We start from the raw sequence: 22,916 nt of genomic DNA, 5'->3' as shown, positions 1-22,916 counted from the left end.
GGTCCTTACCAACAAATCATCTTCGTGAACCACGAAGTATATCTTAACTTAATGGTACCACGAAGTATATCAAAATAACCATCGATGTAGGCCTAAATGTATTAGAAGAATCTGAAGAGAAAGACCAGGGTTTGTGACAAGTTACTTGTACTCGTATATTACTTCGGTCAGTTTTGAGGCGATACTATGAATGGATTGGGCAATTTCTGTGCTGCCAGCCATACCATCACAGCTGTAGCTGTGCACAATCCGAGCCTTAGTCTGGCTCCAGACCCGTCTACTCTTGTATTACCTTCTCAGTAGCAGGGCGGGAGCCAGTATTGTGCATGCTGCGCATATGTGATTCTGCACAGAGTGGAAACTTGGGTGTACATGTACGTACAGTTGTACATGAACATGTACTTTCGTGTGTGTACCTAGCTAGCTGTGCCGCGTTGTGAAACTGGTTTTTTTTTTTTCAAATTTTTGATTTCACTTTTTCTTCCCTAGTACATCCGTCTGAAGAACAAAAGTACACAAACACCAATGAATTTACGGTGGTGTTGGTGTATTTCGGCCAAAACACTGGACACACTTTCACCCAGTGCCCGTTTTCACCTTGAAGGTTTACATATATACAATGATCGCTTAGATTCAAACGGTGACACAAAACTGTCTTTTTTTTGGTGCATAAATACATGTACCATTACCTTCTTTTGTTTATCTTTCTCTTTTTGAATTTAAACCCAGGATTCATACTACGAGTGGAACATACATGTAAGTGAGCTAAAAAAACTTAGAAACTAGCTTCTGTTTTTTACAAGAAGGCAAAGTTGTTACTGGAACTAAAGACCGTGTTTACAAAAACTCACCCCCTTGGATGAGAAACGTAGGACTGATCCATGGCATTGCAACTTCGTCCGAGACAGAACTAGTCTTAGTTCTCTCTCTTTTCCCCGCAAACCTGTCTCAAACTTCTACATTACTTAATTGCATTTCATAAACCTAAGATTTTGATACTGTTAAGAGTTCCTTCATACTGTCCTTAACATAACCATCTTTGGCATTCTCCTTCTTCCATCTTTCCATGTCTTCTGAAGACCCTATCTGGTACACCTGCTTAAGCTGCCACTGTGGCGCCTCCTGCCCTGAGGCTGTGCACCCTGAACTTTGAAACGTCGTCCACCAAAGGACTTAATGCCTGTAAGATACATGTAACTTCTCTCACACGGGTATACGACATGGGTTGATTCGTTAAAGCTTATAACCCGCTTGACTTTCGACAAACTACGGAACACAAAAGAGCTAGCATCTTTTATCTCAGCTAATTTGATATACATGTATTTCTGAAATAAATATACATGTACTGGGCAATAACCAGATACACACTTGCTAATAACTACTGTTCTGGCTGTTGTGGTAAATGTCAGTTTTACTTTTACTCTCAAAAAACCTGTGTAGGCTATCAGGCACATCACTACTGCTCTCAAGTCCATGAGCTTTTCAACTGTGAACTCAGATGATGAGTTTAAATACAAATCAACCATATTTCACAGAATTGTTAGGGTAATGGGCTTTTTCTTCACGGTGGGCTTAGAAAGTTTTCTTTTCAAACCTTTGTAGATTTGACCAAAGTTGTTTTGGTTGGATCGTTGCTGCCAGTTGTGTTGTGTGCCCATGATATTGCCGAGACTGCCTTAATTATGGATGCTGCAGAATTGCTCGAACAGCCCAGATGGACCAAAGAAAGCACCACATCGCAAGGATCGGCCTCGATGCTTTTCTTGCCATAATTCGATGCCCATTTGTGCCAGTTATTGAAAGCATAGGAATACTGCTTCACAGTATAGTCAGCTCTAGATTTGAGGACGATGTCAGGTAATTCCAGAGCGAGCTCCCTCAAGTCTTGATCCCTGACCTCATGCTTCTCTCGCCATATTCCACTGTTGAATCTGTAAATAAAGCGGATTTTGTGCCTTGGTCAACATATACAATTCTCAGTCAAAACTGAAATCTAGCCTCACTGCCAGAATCTTACTTCTCCTAATATTAGCCAGGAACTCGGCATTCCCCCCCCTCTACCAGCGTTAAATACCCCCCATTGCCGGGGAAGTTCACAACTCGCTCCTATTACTCTCGCCGGATTGAGACCGTCTGGATAGAGCATCGGCCAGAAAGGGGCCGAAAACCAACATGGACAAACCAGTGTTCCAATGGCCTTACAAGCTTCCATACATATGCTTTAGCACTCGAGGTATTAAAGGGATGGGAGGCACTACCCAATTATTCTCTGCTTTCCAATCTACTGTGAATGCATTAATTGCTTCACAACCTGGATTCCAGTATTTTGAATTGAATCTTTTTGTCTTGTTGTTATAATAACTGGCGAATCTATCGATAGAATGTGGACCCCATAGAACTGCAAAAACGTGTTCTGCAACACACCAGTCATCTTGATCTACAATACGACTTAACTTGTCTGCCTTTTCATTCTTTGATCTTGGAATCCACTCCATCTGGATGTGGATATTATGCATTAGGCGAATGGTCAAAACTTATTCTTAACACAATAAGCACTCGCATGGTTTCCGACTTAGTTGTGCAAATTTGCTTTCAAAATACGCTGCTCACCGGTACAGCGCTGAAAATGATATCCTAGGCTGCGTTCCCGTGGTTACTCCCGATAACCCGAGTGTGGATGCGCGCGCATTACACTCGGGTCAGGCGTATACTCCTCTGTGATGGGGAGTATACTCTCGCTGACCCGAGGACGGTACTCCTGCCAGTCGTGCACTTCGGATAGTACTCGGGTTAGCACCAATACATGTAGCTCGCCCAAATGCAGCCCAAAAGGTTGAACTCTCCCCAATTCGGAATCACACTGCATGCATTGGCTTACATGGTACACTCTCATTACACACACAGCTGGCTGCAAAGGGGGAAGGGCACGATGGCCAAGGTGGCCGCGACATGTGAGTTTTTTGGAAGGGCATAACAGCCAACTTGGAAGGGCACACGGCCATTGGCCACGATGGCTAGGGTAAAGATCAAGGCCTTGTTTGTCTAAATTGTCTAAAAAGAAAGATGTGCAGTTTTCAGGGTTTTTTTCAGCTTTCACATCATGGAAAATGCCCAGGCCGGGGGTTGACTTGATATTACATGTATTTGACACCTGAGGGCACTGTTTAAAAGTTATTATGTTAAATATAACAGCTTTGTTTTAAGCTCCCATTACCCCCATTCCATGCCATTCAGTCACTGTAAAAAGCAAAATTATCAGTTTTACACTGACTTTTACCCTTTTCTCTACTTTTTGTTGGGGGGCGGCTTTGCTTTGTGTTTTTATTTTGCTTTTGCTAAGGAAAGGGGCAAATGTCTAATAAATATCTGATCCACATTTCATTACTACACAATTGTATTTAACATGTGCAAGTTCCTTGGTACAAAATTGTTTTGATGTGCATCAATGAAAAGCTTAAGAGGCCTTCAGCTCACTTTTCATTTCATTTTGAAAAACTTCAATCTGAATAGATTCTTGGGGTTTTAATTCAAAATGTATGATTAACATTCTACGCATACACGTACATGTACATACAGAAACAGGCATGCCTACTTAAAAATTAACTTAATTCACCATTGTTTGTACACATACATGTACAATGTACTTTCTTGCTAGGTTCTAAAACTTTTGTCAAAACGAATATGTCACATCATTCCAAACTTATTCCTATTATCACAAGGTTAGATGTTTGTGCTGAAAATAATGAAAATATGGTGTTAAAATAACAGCACATACTACGAAAAATAAATGAGAATGATTAACGATACCGAAATTACGAAGGAAATGTGAAGATTGATACGAAAAGAAACACTTCAAGACTGTGCATGGATGTGGTACAGACAGCGTGTGTGTGCCACGGTCTTACCAAAAATCATCTTCGTGAACCACGAAGTATATCTTAACTTAATGGTACCACGAAGTATATCAAAATAACCATCGATGTAGGCCTAAATGTATTAGAAGAATCTGAAGAGAAAGACCAGGGTTTGTGACAAGTTACTTGTACTCGTATATTACTTCGGTCAGTTTTGAGGCGATACTATGAATGGATTGGGCAATTTCTGTGCTGCCAGCCATACCATCACAGCTGTAGCTGTGCACAATCCGAGCCTTAGTCTGGCTCCAGACCCGTCTACTCTTGTATTACCTTCTCAGTAGCAGGGCGGGAGCCAGTATTGTGCATGCTGCGCATATGTGATTCTGCACAGAGTGGAAACTTGGGTGTACATGTACGTACAGTTGTACATGAACATGTACTTTCGTGTGTGTACCTAGCTAGCTGTGCCGCGTTGTGAAACTGGTTTTTTTTTTTCAAATTTTTGATTTCACTTTTTCTTCCCTAGTACATCCGTCTGAAGAACAAAAGTACACAAACACCAATGAATTTACGGTGGTGTTGGTGTATTTCGGCCAAAACACTGGACACACTTTCACCCAGTGCCCGTTTTCACCTTGAAGGTTTACATATATACAATGATCGCTTAGATTCAAACGGTGACACAAAACTGTCTTTTTTTTGGTGCATAAATACATGTACCATTACCTTCTTTTGTTATCTTTCTCTTTTTGAATTTAAACCCAGGATTCATACTACGAGTGGAACATACATGTAAGTGAGCTAAAAAAACTTAGAAACTAGCTTCTGTTTTTTACAAGAAGGCAAAGTTGTTACTGGAACTAAAGACCGTGTTACAAAAACTCACCCCTTGGATGAGAAACGTAGGACTGATCCATGGCATTGCAACTTCGTCCGAGACAGAACTAGTCTTAGTTCTCTCTCTTTTCCCCGCAAACCTGTCTCAAACTTCTACATTACTTAATTGCATTTCATAAACCTAAAGATTTTGATACTGTTAAGAGTTCCTTCATACTGTCCTTAACATAACCATCTTTGGCATTCTCCTTCTTCCATCTTCCATGTCTTCTGAAGACCCTATCTGGTACACCTGCTTAAGCTGCCACTGTGGCGCCTCCTGCCCTGAGGCTGTGCACCCTGAACTTTGAAACGTCGTCCACCAAAGGACTTAATGCCTGTAAGATACATGTAACTTCTCTCACACGGGTATACGACATGGGTTGATTCGTTAAAGCTTATAACCCGCTTTGACTTTCGACAAACTACGGAACACAAAAGAGCTAGCATCTTTTATCTCAGCTAATTTGATATGCATGTATTTCTGAAATAAATATACATGTACTGGGCAATAACCAGATACACACTTGCTAATAACTACTGTTCTGCTGTTGTGGTAAATGTCAGTTTTACTTTTACTCTCAAAAAACCTGTGTAGGCTATCAGGCACATCACTACTGCTCTCAAGTCCATGAGCTTTTCAACTGTGAACTCAGATGATGAGTTTAAATACAAATCAACCATATTTCACAGAATTGTTAGGGTAATGGGCTTTTTCTTCACGGTGGGCTTAGAAAGTTTTCTTTTCAAACCTTTGTAGATTTGACCAAAGTTGTTTTGGTTGGATCGTTGCTGCCAGTTGTGTTGTGTGCCCATGATATTGCCGAGACTGCCTTAATTATGGATGCTGCAGAATTGCTCGAACAGCCCAGATGGACCAAAGAAAGCACCACATCGCAAGGATCGGCCTCGATGCTTTTCTTGCCATAATTCGATGCCCATTTGTGCCAGTTATTGAAAGCATAGGAATACTGCTTCACAGTATAGTCAGCTCTAGATTTGAGGACGATGTCAGGTAATTCCAGAGCGAGCTCCCTCAAGTCTTGATCCCTGACCTCATGCTTCTCTCGCCATATTCCACTGTTGAATCTGTAAATAAAGCGGATTTTGTGCCTTGGTCAACATATACAATTCTCAGTCAAAACTGAAATCTAGCCTCACTGCCAGAATCTTACTTCTCCTAATATTAGCCAGGAACTCGGCATTCCCCCCCTCTACCAGGGTTAAATATCCCCCATTGCCCGGGAAGTTCACAAATCGCTACTATTACTCTCGCCGGATTGAGACCGTCTGGATAGAGCATCGGCCAGAAAGGGGCCGAAAACCAACATGGACAAACCAGTGTTCCAATGGCCTTACAAGCTTCCATACATATGCTTTAGCACTCGAGGTATTAAAGGGATGGGAGGCACTACCCAATTATTCTCTGCTTTCCAATCTACTGTGAATGCATTAATTGCTTCACAACCTGGATTCCAGTATTTTGAATTGAATCTTTTTGTCTTGTTGTTATAATAACTGGCGAATCTATCGATAGAATGTGGACCCCATAGAACTGCAAAAACGTGTTCTGCAACACACCAGTCATCTTGATCTACAATACGACTTAACTTGTCTGCCTTTTCATTCTTTGATCTTGGAATCCACTCCATCTGGATGTGGATATTATGCATTAGGCGAATGGTCAAAACTTATTCTTAACACAATAAGCACTCGCATGGTTTCCGACTTAGTTGTGCAAATTTGCTTTCAAAATACGCTGCTCACCGGTACAGCGCTGAAAATGATATCCTAGGCTGCGTTCCCGTGGTTACTCCCGATAACCCGAGTGTGGATGCGCGCGCATTACACTCGGGTCAGGCGTATACTCCTCTGTGATGGGGAGTATACTCTCGCTGACCCGAGGACGGTACTCCTGCCAGTCGTGCACTTCGGATAGTACTCGGGTTAGCACCAATACATGTAGCTCGCCCAAATGCAGCCCAAAAGGTTGAACTCTCCCCAATTCGGAATCACACTGCATGCATTGGCTTACATGGTACACTCTCATTACACACACAGCTGGCTGCAAAGGGGGAAGGGCACGATGGCCAAGGTGGCCGCGACATGTGAGTTTTTTGGAAGGGCATAACAGCCAACTTGGAAGGGCACACGGCCATTGGCCACGATGGCTAGGGTAAAGATCAAGGCCTTGTTTGTCTAAATTGTCTAAAAAGAAAGATGTGCAGTTTTCAGGGTTTTTTTCAGCTTTCACATCATGGAAAATGCCCAGGCCGGGGGTTGACTTGATATTACATGTATTTGACACCTGAGGGCACTGTTTAAAAGTTATTATGTTAAATATAACAGCTTTGTTTTAAGCTCCCATTACCCCCATTCCATGCCATTCAGTCACTGTAAAAAGCAAAATTATCAGTTTTACACTGACTTTTACCCTTTTCTCTACTTTTTGTTGGGGGGCGGCTTTGCTTTGTGTTTTTATTTTGCTTTTGCTAAGGAAAGGGGCAAATGTCTAATAAATATCTGATCCACATTTCATTACTACACAATTGTATTTAACATGTGCAAGTTCCTTGGTACAAAATTGTTTTGATGTGCATCAATGAAAAGCTTAAGAGGCCTTCAGCTCACTTTTCATTTCATTTTGAAAAACTTCAATCTGAATAGATTCTTGGGGTTTTAATTCAAAATGTATGATTAACATTCTACGCATACACGTACATGTACATACAGAAACAGGCATGCCTACTTAAAAATTAACTTAATTCACCATTGTTTGTACACATACATGTACAATGTACTTTCTTGCTAGGTTCTAAAACTTTTGTCAAAACGAATATGTCACATCATTCCAAACTTATTCCTATTATCACAAGGTTAGATGTTTGTGCTGAAAATAATGAAAATATGGTGTTAAAATAACAGCACATACTACGAAAAATAAATGAGAATGATTAACGATACCGAAATTACGAAGGAAATGTGAAGATTGATACGAAAAGAAACACTTCAAGACTGTGCATGGATGTGGTACAGACAGCGTGTGTGTGCCACGGTCTTACCAAAAATCATCTTCGTGAACCACGAAGTATATCTTAACTTAATGGTACCACGAAGTATATCAAAATAACCATCGATGTAGGCCTAAATGTATTAGAAGAATCTGAAGAGAAAGACCAGGGTTTGTGACAAGTTACTTGTACTCGTATATTACTTCGGTCAGTTTTGAGGCGATACTATGAATGGATTGGGCAATTTCTGTGCTGCCAGCCATACCATCACAGCTGTAGCTGTGCACAATCCGAGCCTTAGTCTGGCTCCAGACCCGTCTACTCTTGTATTACCTTCTCAGTAGCAGGGCGGGAGCCAGTATTGTGCATGCTGCGCATATGTGATTCTGCACAGAGTGGAAACTTGGGTGTACATGTACGTACAGTTGTACATGAACATGTACTTTCGTGTGTGTACCTAGCTAGCTGTGCCGCGTTGTGAAACTGGTTTTTTTTTTTCAAATTTTTGATTTCACTTTTTCTTCCCTAGTACATCCGTCTGAAGAACAAAAGTACACAAACACCAATGAATTTACGGTGGTGTTGGTGTATTTCGGCCAAAACACTGGACACACTTTCACCCAGTGCCCGTTTTCACCTTGAAGGTTTACATATATACAATGATCGCTTAGATTCAAACGGTGACACAAAACTGTCTTTTTTTTGGTGCATAAATACATGTACCATTACCTTCTTTTGTTATCTTTCTCTTTTTGAATTTAAACCCAGGATTCATACTACGAGTGGAACATACATGTAAGTGAGCTAAAAAAACTTAGAAACTAGCTTCTGTTTTTTACAAGAAGGCAAAGTTGTTACTGGAACTAAAGACCGTGTTACAAAAACTCACCCCTTGGATGAGAAACGTAGGACTGATCCATGGCATTGCAACTTCGTCCGAGACAGAACTAGTCTTAGTTCTCTCTCTTTTCCCCGCAAACCTGTCTCAAACTTCTACATTACTTAATTGCATTTCATAAACCTAAAGATTTTGATACTGTTAAGAGTTCCTTCATACTGTCCTTAACATAACCATCTTTGGCATTCTCCTTCTTCCATCTTCCATGTCTTCTGAAGACCCTATCTGGTACACCTGCTTAAGCTGCCACTGTGGCGCCTCCTGCCCTGAGGCTGTGCACCCTGAACTTTGAAACGTCGTCCACCAAAGGACTTAATGCCTGTAAGATACATGTAACTTCTCTCACACGGGTATACGACATGGGTTGATTCGTTAAAGCTTATAACCCGCTTTGACTTTCGACAAACTACGGAACACAAAAGAGCTAGCATCTTTTATCTCAGCTAATTTGATATACATGTATTTCTGAAATAAATATACATGTACTGGGCAATAACCAGATACACACTTGCTAATAACTACTGTTCTGCTGTTGTGGTAAATGTCAGTTTTACTTTTACTCTCAAAAAACCTGTGTAGGCTATCAGGCACATCACTACTGCTCTCAAGTCCATGAGCTTTTCAACTGTGAACTCAGATGATGAGTTTAAATACAAATCAACCATATTTCACAGAATTGTTAGGGTAATGGGCTTTTTCTTCACGGTGGGCTTAGAAAGTTTTCTTTTCAAACCTTTGTAGATTTGACCAAAGTTGTTTTGGTTGGATCGTTGCTGCCAGTTGTGTTGTGTGCCCATGATATTGCCGAGACTGCCTTAATTATGGATGCTGCAGAATTGCTCGAACAGCCCAGATGGACCAAAGAAAGCACCACATCGCAAGGATCGGCCTCGATGCTTTTCTTGCCATAATTCGATGCCCATTTGTGCCAGTTATTGAAAGCATAGGAATACTGCTTCACAGTATAGTCAGCTCTAGATTTGAGGACGATGTCAGGTAATTCCAGAGCGAGCTCCCTCAAGTCTTGATCCCTGACCTCATGCTTCTCTCGCCATATTCCACTGTTGAATCTGTAAATAAAGCGGATTTTGTGCCTTGGTCAACATATACAATTCTCAGTCAAAACTGAAATCTAGCCTCACTGCCAGAATCTTACTTCTCCTAATATTAGCCAGGAACTCGGCATTCCCCCCCTCTACCAGGGTTAAATATCCCCCATTGCCCGGGAAGTTCACAAATCGCTACTATTACTCTCGCCGGATTGAGACCGTCTGGATAGAGCATCGGCCAGAAAGGGGCCGAAAACCAACATGGACAAACCAGTGTTCCAATGGCCTTACAAGCTTCCATACATATGCTTTAGCACTCGAGGTATTAAAGGGATGGGAGGCACTACCCAATTATTCTCTGCTTTCCAATCTACTGTGAATGCATTAATTGCTTCACAACCTGGATTCCAGTATTTTGAATTGAATCTTTTTGTCTTGTTGTTATAATAACTGGCGAATCTATCGATAGAATGTGGACCCCATAGAACTGCAAAAACGTGTTCTGCAACACACCAGTCATCTTGATCTACAATACGACTTAACTTGTCTGCCTTTTCATTCTTTGATCTTGGAATCCACTCCATCTGGATGTGGATATTATGCATTAGGTACGTCTTACAAATGCTCAGAGCAATTTCTTGCAATTCTTTCTTCATACTACCTCTGGTTGCTATCCTAGCAACAGCCTGGTTGTTGGTAAAAACCACTTGGTCCTTCGGTAAGACAGCTTTGTAGCCAGTGATACCAGAACTAAATCAACTGCTTTTAGTTCCCTCCAAGCGGAGCTCTTCCCTGACTCTATATTGTCCCACGTTCCCTGTACTGACACCTCCCCGGTATCCACTAGATAACCGCCAAAACCAGTCGAACCAGCATCCAAATGCACAATTTTGGAACATTCTTTGCAGGTTCCTAAACTGGCCTCATTCACTTTAGTTATATTACTTTCCCAAAATTCCAGCTCGCCTCTAGCTTCTGGGGAAATTGAGTATTCGGAATCCCATGTCGACCTGGTCTCAATAAGAAGATGCAAATACTTAGTCATTACATTGGCTATGTTGCCTATGACTAAATTCGTTGACATAATTTTGCCAACCAACTTTGCTAGAGATCGAGCTGTCGCTTTCTGCATCAAACTGTTGATGTCTTGCTTAATGGATAGCACTCTCCTGTCAGGAACCCGAAAAGTACCCCGAGTCAGATTAATTTCATATCACAGCCATTCAATCGACCTAACTCGTACCCAAACACTCTTTTGAACATTAAGGACAAAGCCTGAGCTAATAATGTCCCGATTTACCTCTTCGCTCATCACCAGTGCTTCCAGGAGAGTGGGTGCGAACCCGAGCCCATCATCTAGATAAACTACAGTGGACTTTCCTTCACTTCTCCGCTTTTTGACGAGTGGCCGGATTACTTTTGTGAATATATATGATGCAGTGGAAAGTCGGAATGGAAGCTGTTAGAAAGACTTATCGTTTTCTTTCCATTAAAAACCCAAATATTTGGCATGTTCTGTGCAAATGTCCACATGGTGGTAGCCAGATTTAAGATAAAACTTAAAGACATAACCTCCCTTCTTTAGGAACATAAGGGCCGTACGCTTGTCTTCGTACTTCATAGAAGCTTTGTCTAGGTTCTCGTTAACCAGCCTCAGATCTAGAATGAGACGTTTGTTGCCGTTACTTTGAACAGAAACTGTCAATGGATTGACTACTTAGGGCATGGATTCTGTTTTCTGGATAGTGCCCAGCTGTAAAAGTTCGGTAACTGCATCAATTATGAACTCCCTATGAATTAAAGCCAATTTGTTGTTGTTAAGCAGAACTGGTGGTTCGGAACAAAAGGCATAACATAACCATATTCAATTGTCCTTAAGACATTATCAGGTGGAGCAATGGCTTTCCAAAATGCACAGTGTTTCTTTAATCTACCTGCGACTTTAATGCTCTGTAACCCATATTTTTGCTCATATTCAAAATAATCCTCAACCACAAATGGAACGGTTTCGCCTACCCTATTACAACCCTTGTTTTCTGTATACTTAACTCTACTGGTTTGTAGCTGAGGAGTTGCGGTTGCTGGTTTGCTGATGGTGAATCTTCTTGGGCAGGTCACTCTCCAATGGGCAAAGCTGCCACAAATGAAGCAAGATCCCCCTTGGAATTTGGACACTCCGAAAAGGTAGGGGTAAGATTGGGAAGAGCGTCGAAAAGAACTATCGCCAGTAGACGCCCAAGAAGAGCTGCTGTCCCATCTGGTCTTCTTCTGTTGCTGATTCGTTGTCGTTGACGCTGCTCTCTTTTGCTTGGCCTTCCTTGCAGCCCTGTTCTCCGCGCTGGTGATCTTGGCGTCGTCATCTTCATTGTCAGCTAGCTGTTGAGACTCGTAATCAGATACGGTCACCCAACTGTACACACTTGAATCTGCCAGCCTAATCAACTTCTGGCGCTTGTCAATCGCCGCTATGGCCTTCGCCAAACTAGCCTTTATATCAGCTACCTCCAGGTTGCCGTCGTCTTCTACTCTCCCTTTGAGCGTCTGGATGATCTCTCTGACTTCTCTGTACAAACACAATTTACCCCAAACATTAAAGAAAAGGTAGAAAAAATACAGCGGGAATCGTTAATTCTGGAACAGTAGTTAATGTATTATCAATATATTCTTGTAGTTATTATTATTATTATTATTTTTTATTTTAACACAGAGTACTGAAAGGGTTTCAAGCAGATGCGGGGACTGTGCCGAACCAATGTGAAGTGATCCGTCTGTCGTGCCACTCCCCCGACCTGGCACGTAATTTGCATAATTACCTAAGGTCTGCCCTCACACTACGTATCCGTACGCCAAGAAGAAAAGAAATATGCTCTCATTCGCCCCTGTCGCTCAACCGAACATATTTATATTTCTTCCCTAGTACCTCTGTCTGAAGAACAAAAGTACACAAACACCAGTGAATTTGCGGTAGTGTTGGTGTATTTTGGCCAAAACACTGAACAGTGAATGCACTTTGAACAGGTTAAAGAAAGGCATGAATGTAATTGTCTAGCAAAATAGGGTTAAAACACCTACCCTGTGCATAATAACTACTATTGCCAATTTCCGCCGGTTAGAGTTATGCAAAGAAAATATACTTAGCTGATACTTGCAAGTTAAAGTCAAACTGCTTTTGGTTTCCTTCTTTTCTCCACTTGGCGCTGGTTGACTCTTTCAATTTTTGAGTCAACAAGGTAGAGGCTTTTGAGTGCAAATCCAAGACTTCATTTTTCGTGTTAGATAACTTGTTGTCGAAAACCTCTGCGAACTCTGAAAGCATGGCCCTAATGTCGTCCTTGGTAGCTGGCTTGTCATCAGAAGACATTATGGGGCCTAAAACATACAACTATGTCAGCTTTCTATTATAGGTATATGCAACACACAGTACGGAAAGGGTTTCAAGCAGATGCGGGGACTGTGCCCAACCAACATGAAGTGACCCGTCTGTCGTGCCACTCCCCTGCCCTGGCACATGATTTGCATGATTACGTAAGGTCTGCCCTCACGCGACATACCCGTACGCCAAGAAGAAAAGCTCCTGTCGCTCAACCGAACATATTTATATTTCTTCAACTTAATATTAGCAACTCTTCCCCTGGAAAATAGAAGTGTATCGATTGCTTATCAGGGGTTTTCACTGTGTCAGGGTTTTTGCTCATTGAATCGGCCGGATATGCTTTTGAATGCCTGGCTAGAACACCGGCTACTAAATGATACGTGTATCTCAGTGTGCAACAACATTCATGCATGAAATTTATATGACTGTAAAACACCATTTTGGTTTCCAGTGTGCTATTTTATTTATTAGTGTGCTTGGGCAAGCAGAACATCTAACGTCAAGCACCAACAATCTTTGCAAGAACGCCAGCCAGCTGTTTTATTTACAAAGATAATGGTAAACAAAACAGAGGCACTCTTTCAAAGTTGATGCCCTTAACCTGAGGGCACATATGTTCTTGATAGATTCTTGGAACATCACTTAATTATTGTAACACAGAGAGGAGGACACAAGCACAAATTCTAAGTTCTTTGCTGATCCACAGAAATAGTGTTTCCCGGTTTACTCCCTGCAATTTATATCTAACTGATATATAATGACTTAACTTGATCTTCATTAAAATAAAATAGTCTGATAATGAAAATATGAAAATATAACAGTCTTATAATGTGGAGTTGAAGTTATTTTTGATTAAAACTACAGAAAATAAAGCATTCTACCTCTGGTTTCCTGACTGACTATAACTTCAGCGTGACCAGAACACTTATTGGTGGGAACAGTTTGAAAAGACATTTTAGAATTCTGTTTACTTACTCTCCACGGAAGGTCTTGTATGACCTTCAGTTATTTTCACAAGTTCCCTTATGCAGAATTTGCTCTCACGCCACACTGGTGAAAACGTGCATGGAGCTAAAGCACTGCTATACTGGTTCATGCTGCTTGGCATCTTGCTAGAAAGGGCTTGATAGAGAAGCGGCAACCAGTCTACCGTTAAATTTGTGCAACTTTGGCTGTATTGATCGTACTTGAAGCAAATGTGTTTCCACAAAAATTTCTGTGATTTTTTTCCCCGAGGAGCAAAACAATAAAGTCTCATACTACTTGAGACCTCACAAGATCTCAAGATTGTGCTCCAAGATCAAGACTGAGTTCTTTTATTCAAGACCTTAAAATTGTTGACATCTTTAAAAATTGGTCTTAAGACTGGTCTTGATACCAAGACCTGCCCTAAAACCTGCATCACTGATAATTGGTACACTGCACATGTGGACACATGTACAGTGACCTCCATGCAGACAACAAATGTGAGGTTTGAAGTTGATGATATCATGAGATTGGAATTGCAATGGAAAGACCTTTAACCCTTACCTTCCCCAACCACACAGAATTAAACAGTAGTAAAGTGTTTAATTCTGTGGGGATAGGTCTGGTAGGCCCATAAGAGCTGGCTTTTGCATTGGGTTTGGTATACATGTACCTCAGAAAAACAAAGTCCAACAGCCTCTGTGCACAAGGGTAGGGCCAGCAACCCTTGGGGATTCATTTAGAGAGATGTTGAATTGCCCTTCAAATGATAGAATAAATATTTACTAATGTGCTGAATTTGCCTGGAAGTTAATTTGGTCGACCAGCTGATAATGAAAAAAAATATAGAGAAAAAGATGATCAATGACTCACGATGTTGTCGTGTTGCTGGTAGCGATGTTTCGGCTGCTGGTGCTGCTAGCCTTCATCAGGCAACTGAAGTCTGGATACTGCAGAGTCCGCTATATACCGCTGGACCGCGTCTTCCACGTGCCCCCTGCTGAGAGACACCGAGTTACCGCTGCCCTCATGGCGAACGGGTACCCAACATCCTTCATCCGGCAGTCATCAAGATCCAAGACCAGCACCGAAGCGGAGCGGCCGGAGTACAAGGCCTTCACAATTCCCTTCATGGACGGTATCTCCGGACGGCTGAAGAGGATCCTGGAAGACCATGGTGTCCGCACCGTGTTCCGATCGTCCACCACCTTGAGGAGCCAACTCGTGCGCCCTAAGGATCCTATCCCACTTGGAAGATGCAGAGGAGTAGTCTACGCGATACCGCGCGGTGACTGCGACAAGGTGTACATCGGCGAGACTGGCAGACCCGTCAGCGAGAGAATCAAGGAGCACCAGCACGATGTGAGAATCTCCCGTGTGGATTCGTCAGTGGTAGCCGAACACACCTGGAGAGCTGGTCACCACCCTAACTGGAATGGCGTGCAGTGTGTGAACCAGGACCAGCATTGGTACACCAAATGCATCAAGGAGGCCATCCACATCCACCTCAACCGACACAGCATCAACAGGGACAGCTGCATCAACATCCCCGGGTTCTGGCTCCCCACCATCGGTCAACACAAACAACGGAGCTACACCGAGGAAACGCCCCTTCACGCCCATGGAGTGGAACGTGCAACGCCCGCTGAGATCACACGTACTACATCTGCAGTACACGGCGGGGGGCACGCAGAGGATGCGGTCCAGCGGTATATAGCAGACTCTGCAGCATCCAGACTTCAGTTGCCTGATGAAGGCTAGCAGCACCAGCAGCCGAAACGTTGCTACCAGCAACATGACAACATCGCGAGTCGTCGATCATCTTTTTCTCTATATTCGTCATCTACCACGGTGATTACATATATGTTTATTTCTTCTATTGAAAAAAAAATTACTGAAGATACATGTACATTGTATATTGCGATCTGCAGACCCACACTGTATGCATTGTGTACCTGTGCTCGATGTACCGGTACATGTATGTACATTTACTCCTTGTACAGGTTACAATGTACGTGTAGTGTGTGTTTAGATGGTATAATTACAGGTGGACATCATTATTAGATGTATTGCTGAATTTTTAAATTCCTTGGGAATACCAATCCTGCACCGGTGTAAATTCACAGGAAGCTTTATGTTCCCCAGGTGCACATGTAACATCTACTTAAATCGCATGTTGCAGATGGAAATGTTTTTATGTGACTATTAAGCCGGCATTGTTTTTAACACCTTTGTTTAAGGGTCCACACCAAGGTCAACAATCTTCATCGTAATGCTAAATGTTCTGTTTGCTCAGGTGTTCGTGGAATGTTTGGGTAATAACGGTAAGTTTGACCAAGCCTCCTCCAACGCAGACCAGTTCATATAACTCGGATCCGGCCAGGCCGACTTGTAGAACAGACCAACAAGGACCTAATTAAAGTTCTTACTTTTTAGACTCCTGTAGGCTCCAGGCTCTAAACGCGTGACTCCATGTTCACCACTGACGTATGTTGCTCAAGTCCACTGTACATTGCATGTACCATACATGTAGGTCAAAGAAAATTGTTTGCTCACTAAATTGAAAAATAATGCCTAGGAAATAAATGGTTTAATCACTAAATTGCGGTTAAACAAGTTTATCTTGGATTTGAAAATCCTTGTGCTGAGTGTACCTTCAGTATTTCCATTTTTTTACATGACAGATTTTCAGCCTGTGTGCACAATGAGCAATCAAGTAGCTTTCCCGGCAGCTACTAGCGGTTCTGAGGATGAATCATTAAAAGAGCTGGTAAGAGATTATTTCTGATGTTAAAAACTCGAAGGCACCCATGTGCCCTCGAACATTTTCATATTTTGGGAGTCTTAATGCGGTCCATACTTCTTTAAAGGGGAATTTTGGGCTGTATTTTTCTTTCAACTCTCATGAAGAGCATGTGTCAGAGAATCTCTAATTTTACTTATGCCCCCTGCCAATTAATGAGATGATAAAGTAAAATGTTCCCTCTTTACATGCTAATGAGCACAGCCAAATAATTCAAATTCATGCCACATCCAGGATTTTTTTACGTCACGTCAGCACTGCAGAATACATAATGTAATATATCAGTCGTGCACCCAGACAATTGCTATAGAGTTATGCATTATTGTTGTGGTACAAATTGGTACCAGCCTAAACATTTACATCAGCTGATCACGCAGTGCACACTCACTTGTTCATGTACAGGTGTATTTTAATACTGTGTCCAGAAAAATAAACGTTTGAAAGGGCCTTTGAAGAAATCTTTCACAAGGATGTTTTTTTTTTCTAAAAAAACAAAAAATGTCGGCACCATGTCAGGTTTCAGTTTCTTCACTCCATGTTTGTAACCGAGGAGTTCCGCTTGCTGGTTTTCTTCGAAGCAGTCCTGCTCGAAGTTTTTTTCACAGACTATGAACGCCTTGCTCGGCACGAACGATTTAAAGTCGAATTTGGTGTTCCTGATGCTGTGAAGCCATTTCTTACAAATCTCTAGGCATTTCTTTGGATCCGGAATTACAAAAAAGCTCCGATCGTTTCCGGGGTTTGGCTTATTGAGGCATACCAATGCCTGACATATTGTCATTTTTCCACTTTCCAGAAACTTTTCATACCTTTCCAATTCAGTATGCATGCATTTGCAGTAATAGGGTCATGATTAGTGCTTCTTTGATTTTAGATATCATAGCAATGGTTGCAAGTTAGGGACTCAAGCTGTGTTCACTTGATGATACCAAGTGGGCAATTGTGTGCAGCATGTGAATTTGTAGATACTATGTCTTAATGCCCCAGATGTTGGACAACTCGGCAAAAGCATGGCTACGCGCTATGTACGAAATACATTGTATTTGAAAGGAAAAAAGATTATTTTACGCACATACATGTACATGTAAGATGTGCCAAGTAAAATTATAGCACAAAAGGACCTGTAAAACCTAAACAATTAAACATACTAGAGGCAAAATGTTGGATAGAATTTCCCGTTAAAATTTGGAAATAGTTAAACAATCATGCTTACAAGTTTCTGAAATACATGTACATGTATTAGAGCTTTCACTAGCCAACCTCACATTTCTTATGCAATGATAACACTGTAGACTTCATACACATGTTTATACAGGCCCATATGCTTAACCATTTCTTTAGATGGGGTGGAAGGTTATAGAACTGTTATTAAAAACGTACAACCATGATTGGAAAATCCCTTTGTGATCAGGGGTTGAACTTGGTGCCCATTTACAGCTACATGGCATACTGGTAGCTTGTAGTGCACTGTACATGTTGTTATCATGTAATCACGCAAAAACCAAACTAAGCACTCATCCTTGGCGTTATAACCTCCATCCAAAGTTAGGGTATCACAGTGTTCTCCATGGGCCCCTTAAATTATAGCAGGCCACTTTCCTCTGTTTGAATCAAATTGCTTCTGTTTAACAACAACTTGAAATCAAGGCAAGTTTAGTATGGGGGGGTTGGTCATCAAAGTTGACTTTTTGTGGGGCATTTTTTTACAGATTGGAACTCAATACTGAGTGGAGGGCTTTGGGGCTTGAATAAACAGATGAGTTTGACTGGAATAAACATACCCTCAAGTGTAATGTAGAGCCAAGGATTTTCCATTTCAAAAATGGGTATTTTCCGTTTCGCCAAATCCCAAATTCCATAATTCTAAAAACCTCAAGGTACATGTACATGCAAGTGCAAATACATCTTCAGTACATGATACAAATATTAAAAGTTCCTTTCAGTCATTCATCCAAGTAAATGAAACACAACATTTCTGTAATAAAACAGATCAGGCAAACACTGTATAAGCTGTGGTATGGAGTCAATGTTACTCTCTCAAAGCATGGACTCAGAATGACTCAAGAGAACACCACATGGCCACAGTGTTCTGCCTGCACAGGAAGTGTTATGTAATCGCTAGGTGGAACCTCTCTGGCTGTTTCTTGTCGCACCCCCCCCCCAGCTAGGCACCAAACAGCAGCAGACAGTACATGTAAATAAGGGGGCTCGAATAAACAATGCAAAACTCTGGCTGTAACAAACAGTGAACCCAAACCATCTGGCCATGGCCTCTACACATGTACCAACCTTATTTTGAAAAAGAGTTGCTCTTTTCCTGCTAAAGGAAAAATTACAGATTTTCTCCTTCCAATCAGACTTTCACCATCAAAGATGTTTCCTTCCCCATGCCAGTTTGTGTTGATCAATTATTACCATCTTTGGATTCAATGTTGAAATCAATGAGTGTTGCAGTTGCAGCAGCTGCTCAGGCTGTTACTGAGTCCATACCCGTCACAAACTCGGGCTAGTTTTGTGTCTATTTGCTGTATTTTCACCCAAGGTTTGGCTGAAATTCAATACACATGTCCCAGTGTACTTAACACTGCTCTATGTCTCAATCATCTCGCTCCTTGGTGAGGATGAAAAGCCTGTTTGATATGAAGTACATGTAGATGGCATGCTTTCTGGTTGGCTTTTCCATATTTTGTCAATTTTTGGGGGGACTTTTCTGCAAATTACAGAAAAAAACGTCCTTTTTTCAATTTTTTTTTATTATTGCCTTTTTGCAATTTTGCAAAAAAGGCATTCTTTTTGTTTTTTTTGTTTTTTTCTTCCATCTTCTTCCTCTTCTGAGCAAAAGCCCATTTGTTTTGTGCATGTTTCTTCTGCCATCGACTTTGGTCCTTTTTCAACTGTGGATCTTCATCAAACTTACATCATTGAAGAACCTTAGTTCAAAGGTGTGCACAGAAAATGACGTCATGATATGTCATCAAGTGATTTTTTATTGAATTTTTGATATTTATTTCATCCAATTGACTTTGCACACATTTTCAAGGCTTTGTTTTGGTTACTTGACTGTCTTTGATCCTCATCAAAGTTACACCAAACACAGACCTTAAGGCAAAGAGATACTGAAATAATCACGTCGTGATGACGTCACCAAGTTATTTATTATTGATTTTTACCTACTGTATTTATTTTAGCCCATTCACTTTGTACACATTTTCAGGGCACAATTTTGGTTACTTGTCAATCTTCATTCATCATTATACATGTAGTTACAGCCAGCAAAGACCATGATGCAAAATATATAAGGCAGGTTCCTCAAAATATGAACCATTAGATAATGTTCAAAATTGGGAGTTCATTTTTCCTGAAGTGAACAGCAGTGAATTAATTTCCAATGTTTGATGTAATGAGGGAAGTCATGGCTGATATCTGGAACAGTGATGACCGTGTCAACGTTTCAACTTAATTGGAGTTAATTAATTAAAGTGGCGAACGTGAGCAATTTTGAGGGACATGAACTCGCTGTTAAAATCCGAGCCAATAGAATTTACTGAGGAGTGATAATCCCCGAGTTTATTTTACACAGATTTAAATGTGGTGAAAGGTGATAACATTTACACATATATGTATTAAAACCATAATCACGAAATTAAAAAGTACCTCTCACAATTAATCGGGTCCCAAAGTTGGCAGTCGTAAATGTCATTCGATTCTGTCATTAGTGTAAAAAAAAATCAACTGCAAAATAAGTGAGTAAAATCCATGTATCGATGTACAACACAAGCTTTAAAAAAGAGTGTAAAAAAGCACCGCCAAACCATCATCCTTTTACGACTGGACCGATCACATTTTCTTCAAGTACATGTATGTTCCCGAAAACCGAAGTCCAAAATACCGATTGTGGCGATTTTGCAGCTTCCATCAATCTCTCCCGATGACGTTAGAGAAACATTTTGCTGCATCGTGGCCTGTTTGACCTTTGACATCAACCCAGATAGTGCGCCCTCTTTTTTATTTGATATTCATGAGCTCCTCCATGGAATGGCGACACTCCTCAATTTTTCTCTTCGGAACAATTTTTCTCAGAAGAAAATCCATCATTCTGAATAACCTTCCCCATAAAATGTTGTTCGAGACAAAAAATATGATTCATGATGAAAATCAAATGCTCAGAGTTGTTAATTTTAATTTTATTTTCAGCGGAATTATCTCCAAAATAACCGGCAAAATGAAAATCGCGCATGGAATTTGCGAGCACTACATGTGACAGCATTTTCGGCATTCTCGAACGTCATGCATTTTCTGTCAAAATTCTCGAACGTCATCGAAATTCTGTCAAATATGACGTTCGCAACGAACGTAGTGTATTCATTATAAATTTTTGATGCAGCCAAACTTAAAGATAATTTTTGGTGGTCAAAAGATACAAGACCTGTTGTTGGTATATGTTGGTATAGTGAGAGTGATTATAAACTGTAAGAGAATGAAGAGAGCCAAACTTTTCTCATCATTTTCCGTCAATTTTGTGCTCTCTTTTTCGTGGCTCATGTATTTTTTAAAAGTTATTTCTTAGGTGCTTTAAAATACATCAGTTGAAAAATATACTGAATTTTCCATCTTGTTGAGAGAAGTTTTGAAATCAAGTCCTCTGGTGTAAACACTTTGACTTAGATTTTTAAATGAATTCAATTCCATTTGATTTGCACTGGTAGCCAACCAAATGTCCACCTTACATGTAAGTACATATTATGCCTAATTATCCCTACATGTATATAATCATTTTTTAAATCTGAAGCTGCTAATTTGTATTTTACATAATCAAAGTCACTCTTTTAGAAGTTTTGAAAAATGACATCCGGAGTTGCATTTAGGTCCATTTTATGAAGAACATGCCAAAAGCTTAATTTATGACGTCATGATGAGGTCATCACCTGACATGTATTTTATATTGATTTTTGAATATTTTATTTTTCCCCATAGGTTTTGTACACGTTTTTCGACGTATCACTAGTCAACGAGTAGTCCTTTCGGCTCAAGATTACTATAAGAACGAAAGAGAAATCAGGTTCTTAACGCGCTGTTATTTGATTTGAAATATGCCTAAGAGTCCAAAAATGAAGTAATATTTCATAAAAATATTTCATTTTAAGTGCAGATCACGTCACATGACAGTGTTTCTGCAAACGAGTTCATAGCCCATCGACTTTGTACACGTTTTCAAGCGACAATTTTGGTAACTAAGATTTTTGATTGTTGCCAAAGTGATAGCCAACAAAGACCCTGATGCAAGATTTATTGCAAAAGGATGATGTCATGATGACATCATTAGCTTATTTTATGTTGATTTTTGAATATTTAATTTTTCCCCATAGGTTTTGAACACGTTTTTCTTCTTAACACTAGTGAACGAGCAGTCCTTTACTTCGGCTCAGGATTACTATAAGAACGAAAGAAGAAATCGGGTATTTTCCAGTCTGTTATTTGATTTGAAATATGCCTAAGAGTCCAAATATGAAGTAATATTTCATTAAAATTGTTCAGTTTAAGCACAAATCAGTCCTTTACAGTACATTGCGATTGAAAGTTAACACCAAAATGGGAAACAATTTTCACATTTTTTTCTCTTTCAAGGGAATTCCTTTTCATTTCACAAATTGTGAAAAAGTTTGCCAAAAGTGGGAAAATATTTTCACACCTTTTCACACAAGTGGGAAAATATTTTCACCGATTTTTCCCCAAGTGGGGAAAGATTTTCACGCTTTTTCCCACAAATGGAAAAAAAAATTCACAGATTTTCCCACAAGTGGAAAAGATTTTCACAGATTTTACCACAAGTGAGTAAAGATTTTCGCACTTTTTCTCACAAGTGGGAAAAGATTTTCACAGATTTTCCCACAAGTGAGAAAAGATTTTTGCACTTTTTCTCACAAGTGGGAAAAGATTTTCACAGATTTTCTCTGGTAGTGGGAAAATAATTTTGCAAGCTTTCTTCATTAAGTAGTATTTGTGCATGTACATGTACACATCAGGAAGTTTTTGTTCTCTGTGGTTTCAAACATGCGCATCTCTGAATATAGAAAGTGGAGGAA

At 40.6% G+C, this 22,916-nt stretch overlaps 1 protein-coding gene and 1 pseudogene across 8 annotated transcripts in view; one reads left to right on the top strand and one right to left on the bottom strand.

The window, feature by feature from the left end:
• lrrc9 (leucine rich repeat containing 9) overlaps nucleotides 1–22,916 on the top strand; it is a 286,106-nt gene that overhangs the window by 4,443 nt on the left and 258,747 nt on the right. For 3 of the 8 annotated variants that reach the window (XM_087133801.1, XM_087133782.1, XM_087133780.1), the window contains one exon: nucleotides 16,715–16,800. The exons of 1 other annotated variant lie outside the window; for it this stretch is intronic. In XM_087133801.1, coding sequence (XP_086989927.1) covers nucleotides 16,735–16,800 — 66 coding nt within the window. In that variant the 5' untranslated portion in view covers nucleotides 16,715–16,734. Of the gene's footprint in view, nucleotides 1–8,886; nucleotides 8,964–9,513; nucleotides 9,639–11,755; nucleotides 11,876–12,015; nucleotides 12,293–16,714; nucleotides 16,801–22,916 lie in introns of those variants that run through there. 4 more of the 8 variants (XM_087133798.1, XM_087133785.1, XM_087133792.1 and 1 more) reach the window with 3 other exon arrangements.
• On the bottom strand, nucleotides 8,758–9,489 carry LOC147800485 (uncharacterized; annotated as a pseudogene).

The sequence above is a fragment of the Acanthaster planci genome, linkage group LG01 (assembly GCF_054643075.1).
Source record: "Acanthaster planci isolate LZ-2023a linkage group LG01, COTS_SCS, whole genome shotgun sequence".
NCBI lineage: Eukaryota > Metazoa > Echinodermata > Asteroidea > Valvatida > Acanthasteridae > Acanthaster > Acanthaster planci.
The sequence above is the reverse complement of the archived record's forward strand: the minus strand, read 5'-3'. Positions and strand labels throughout refer to the sequence as shown.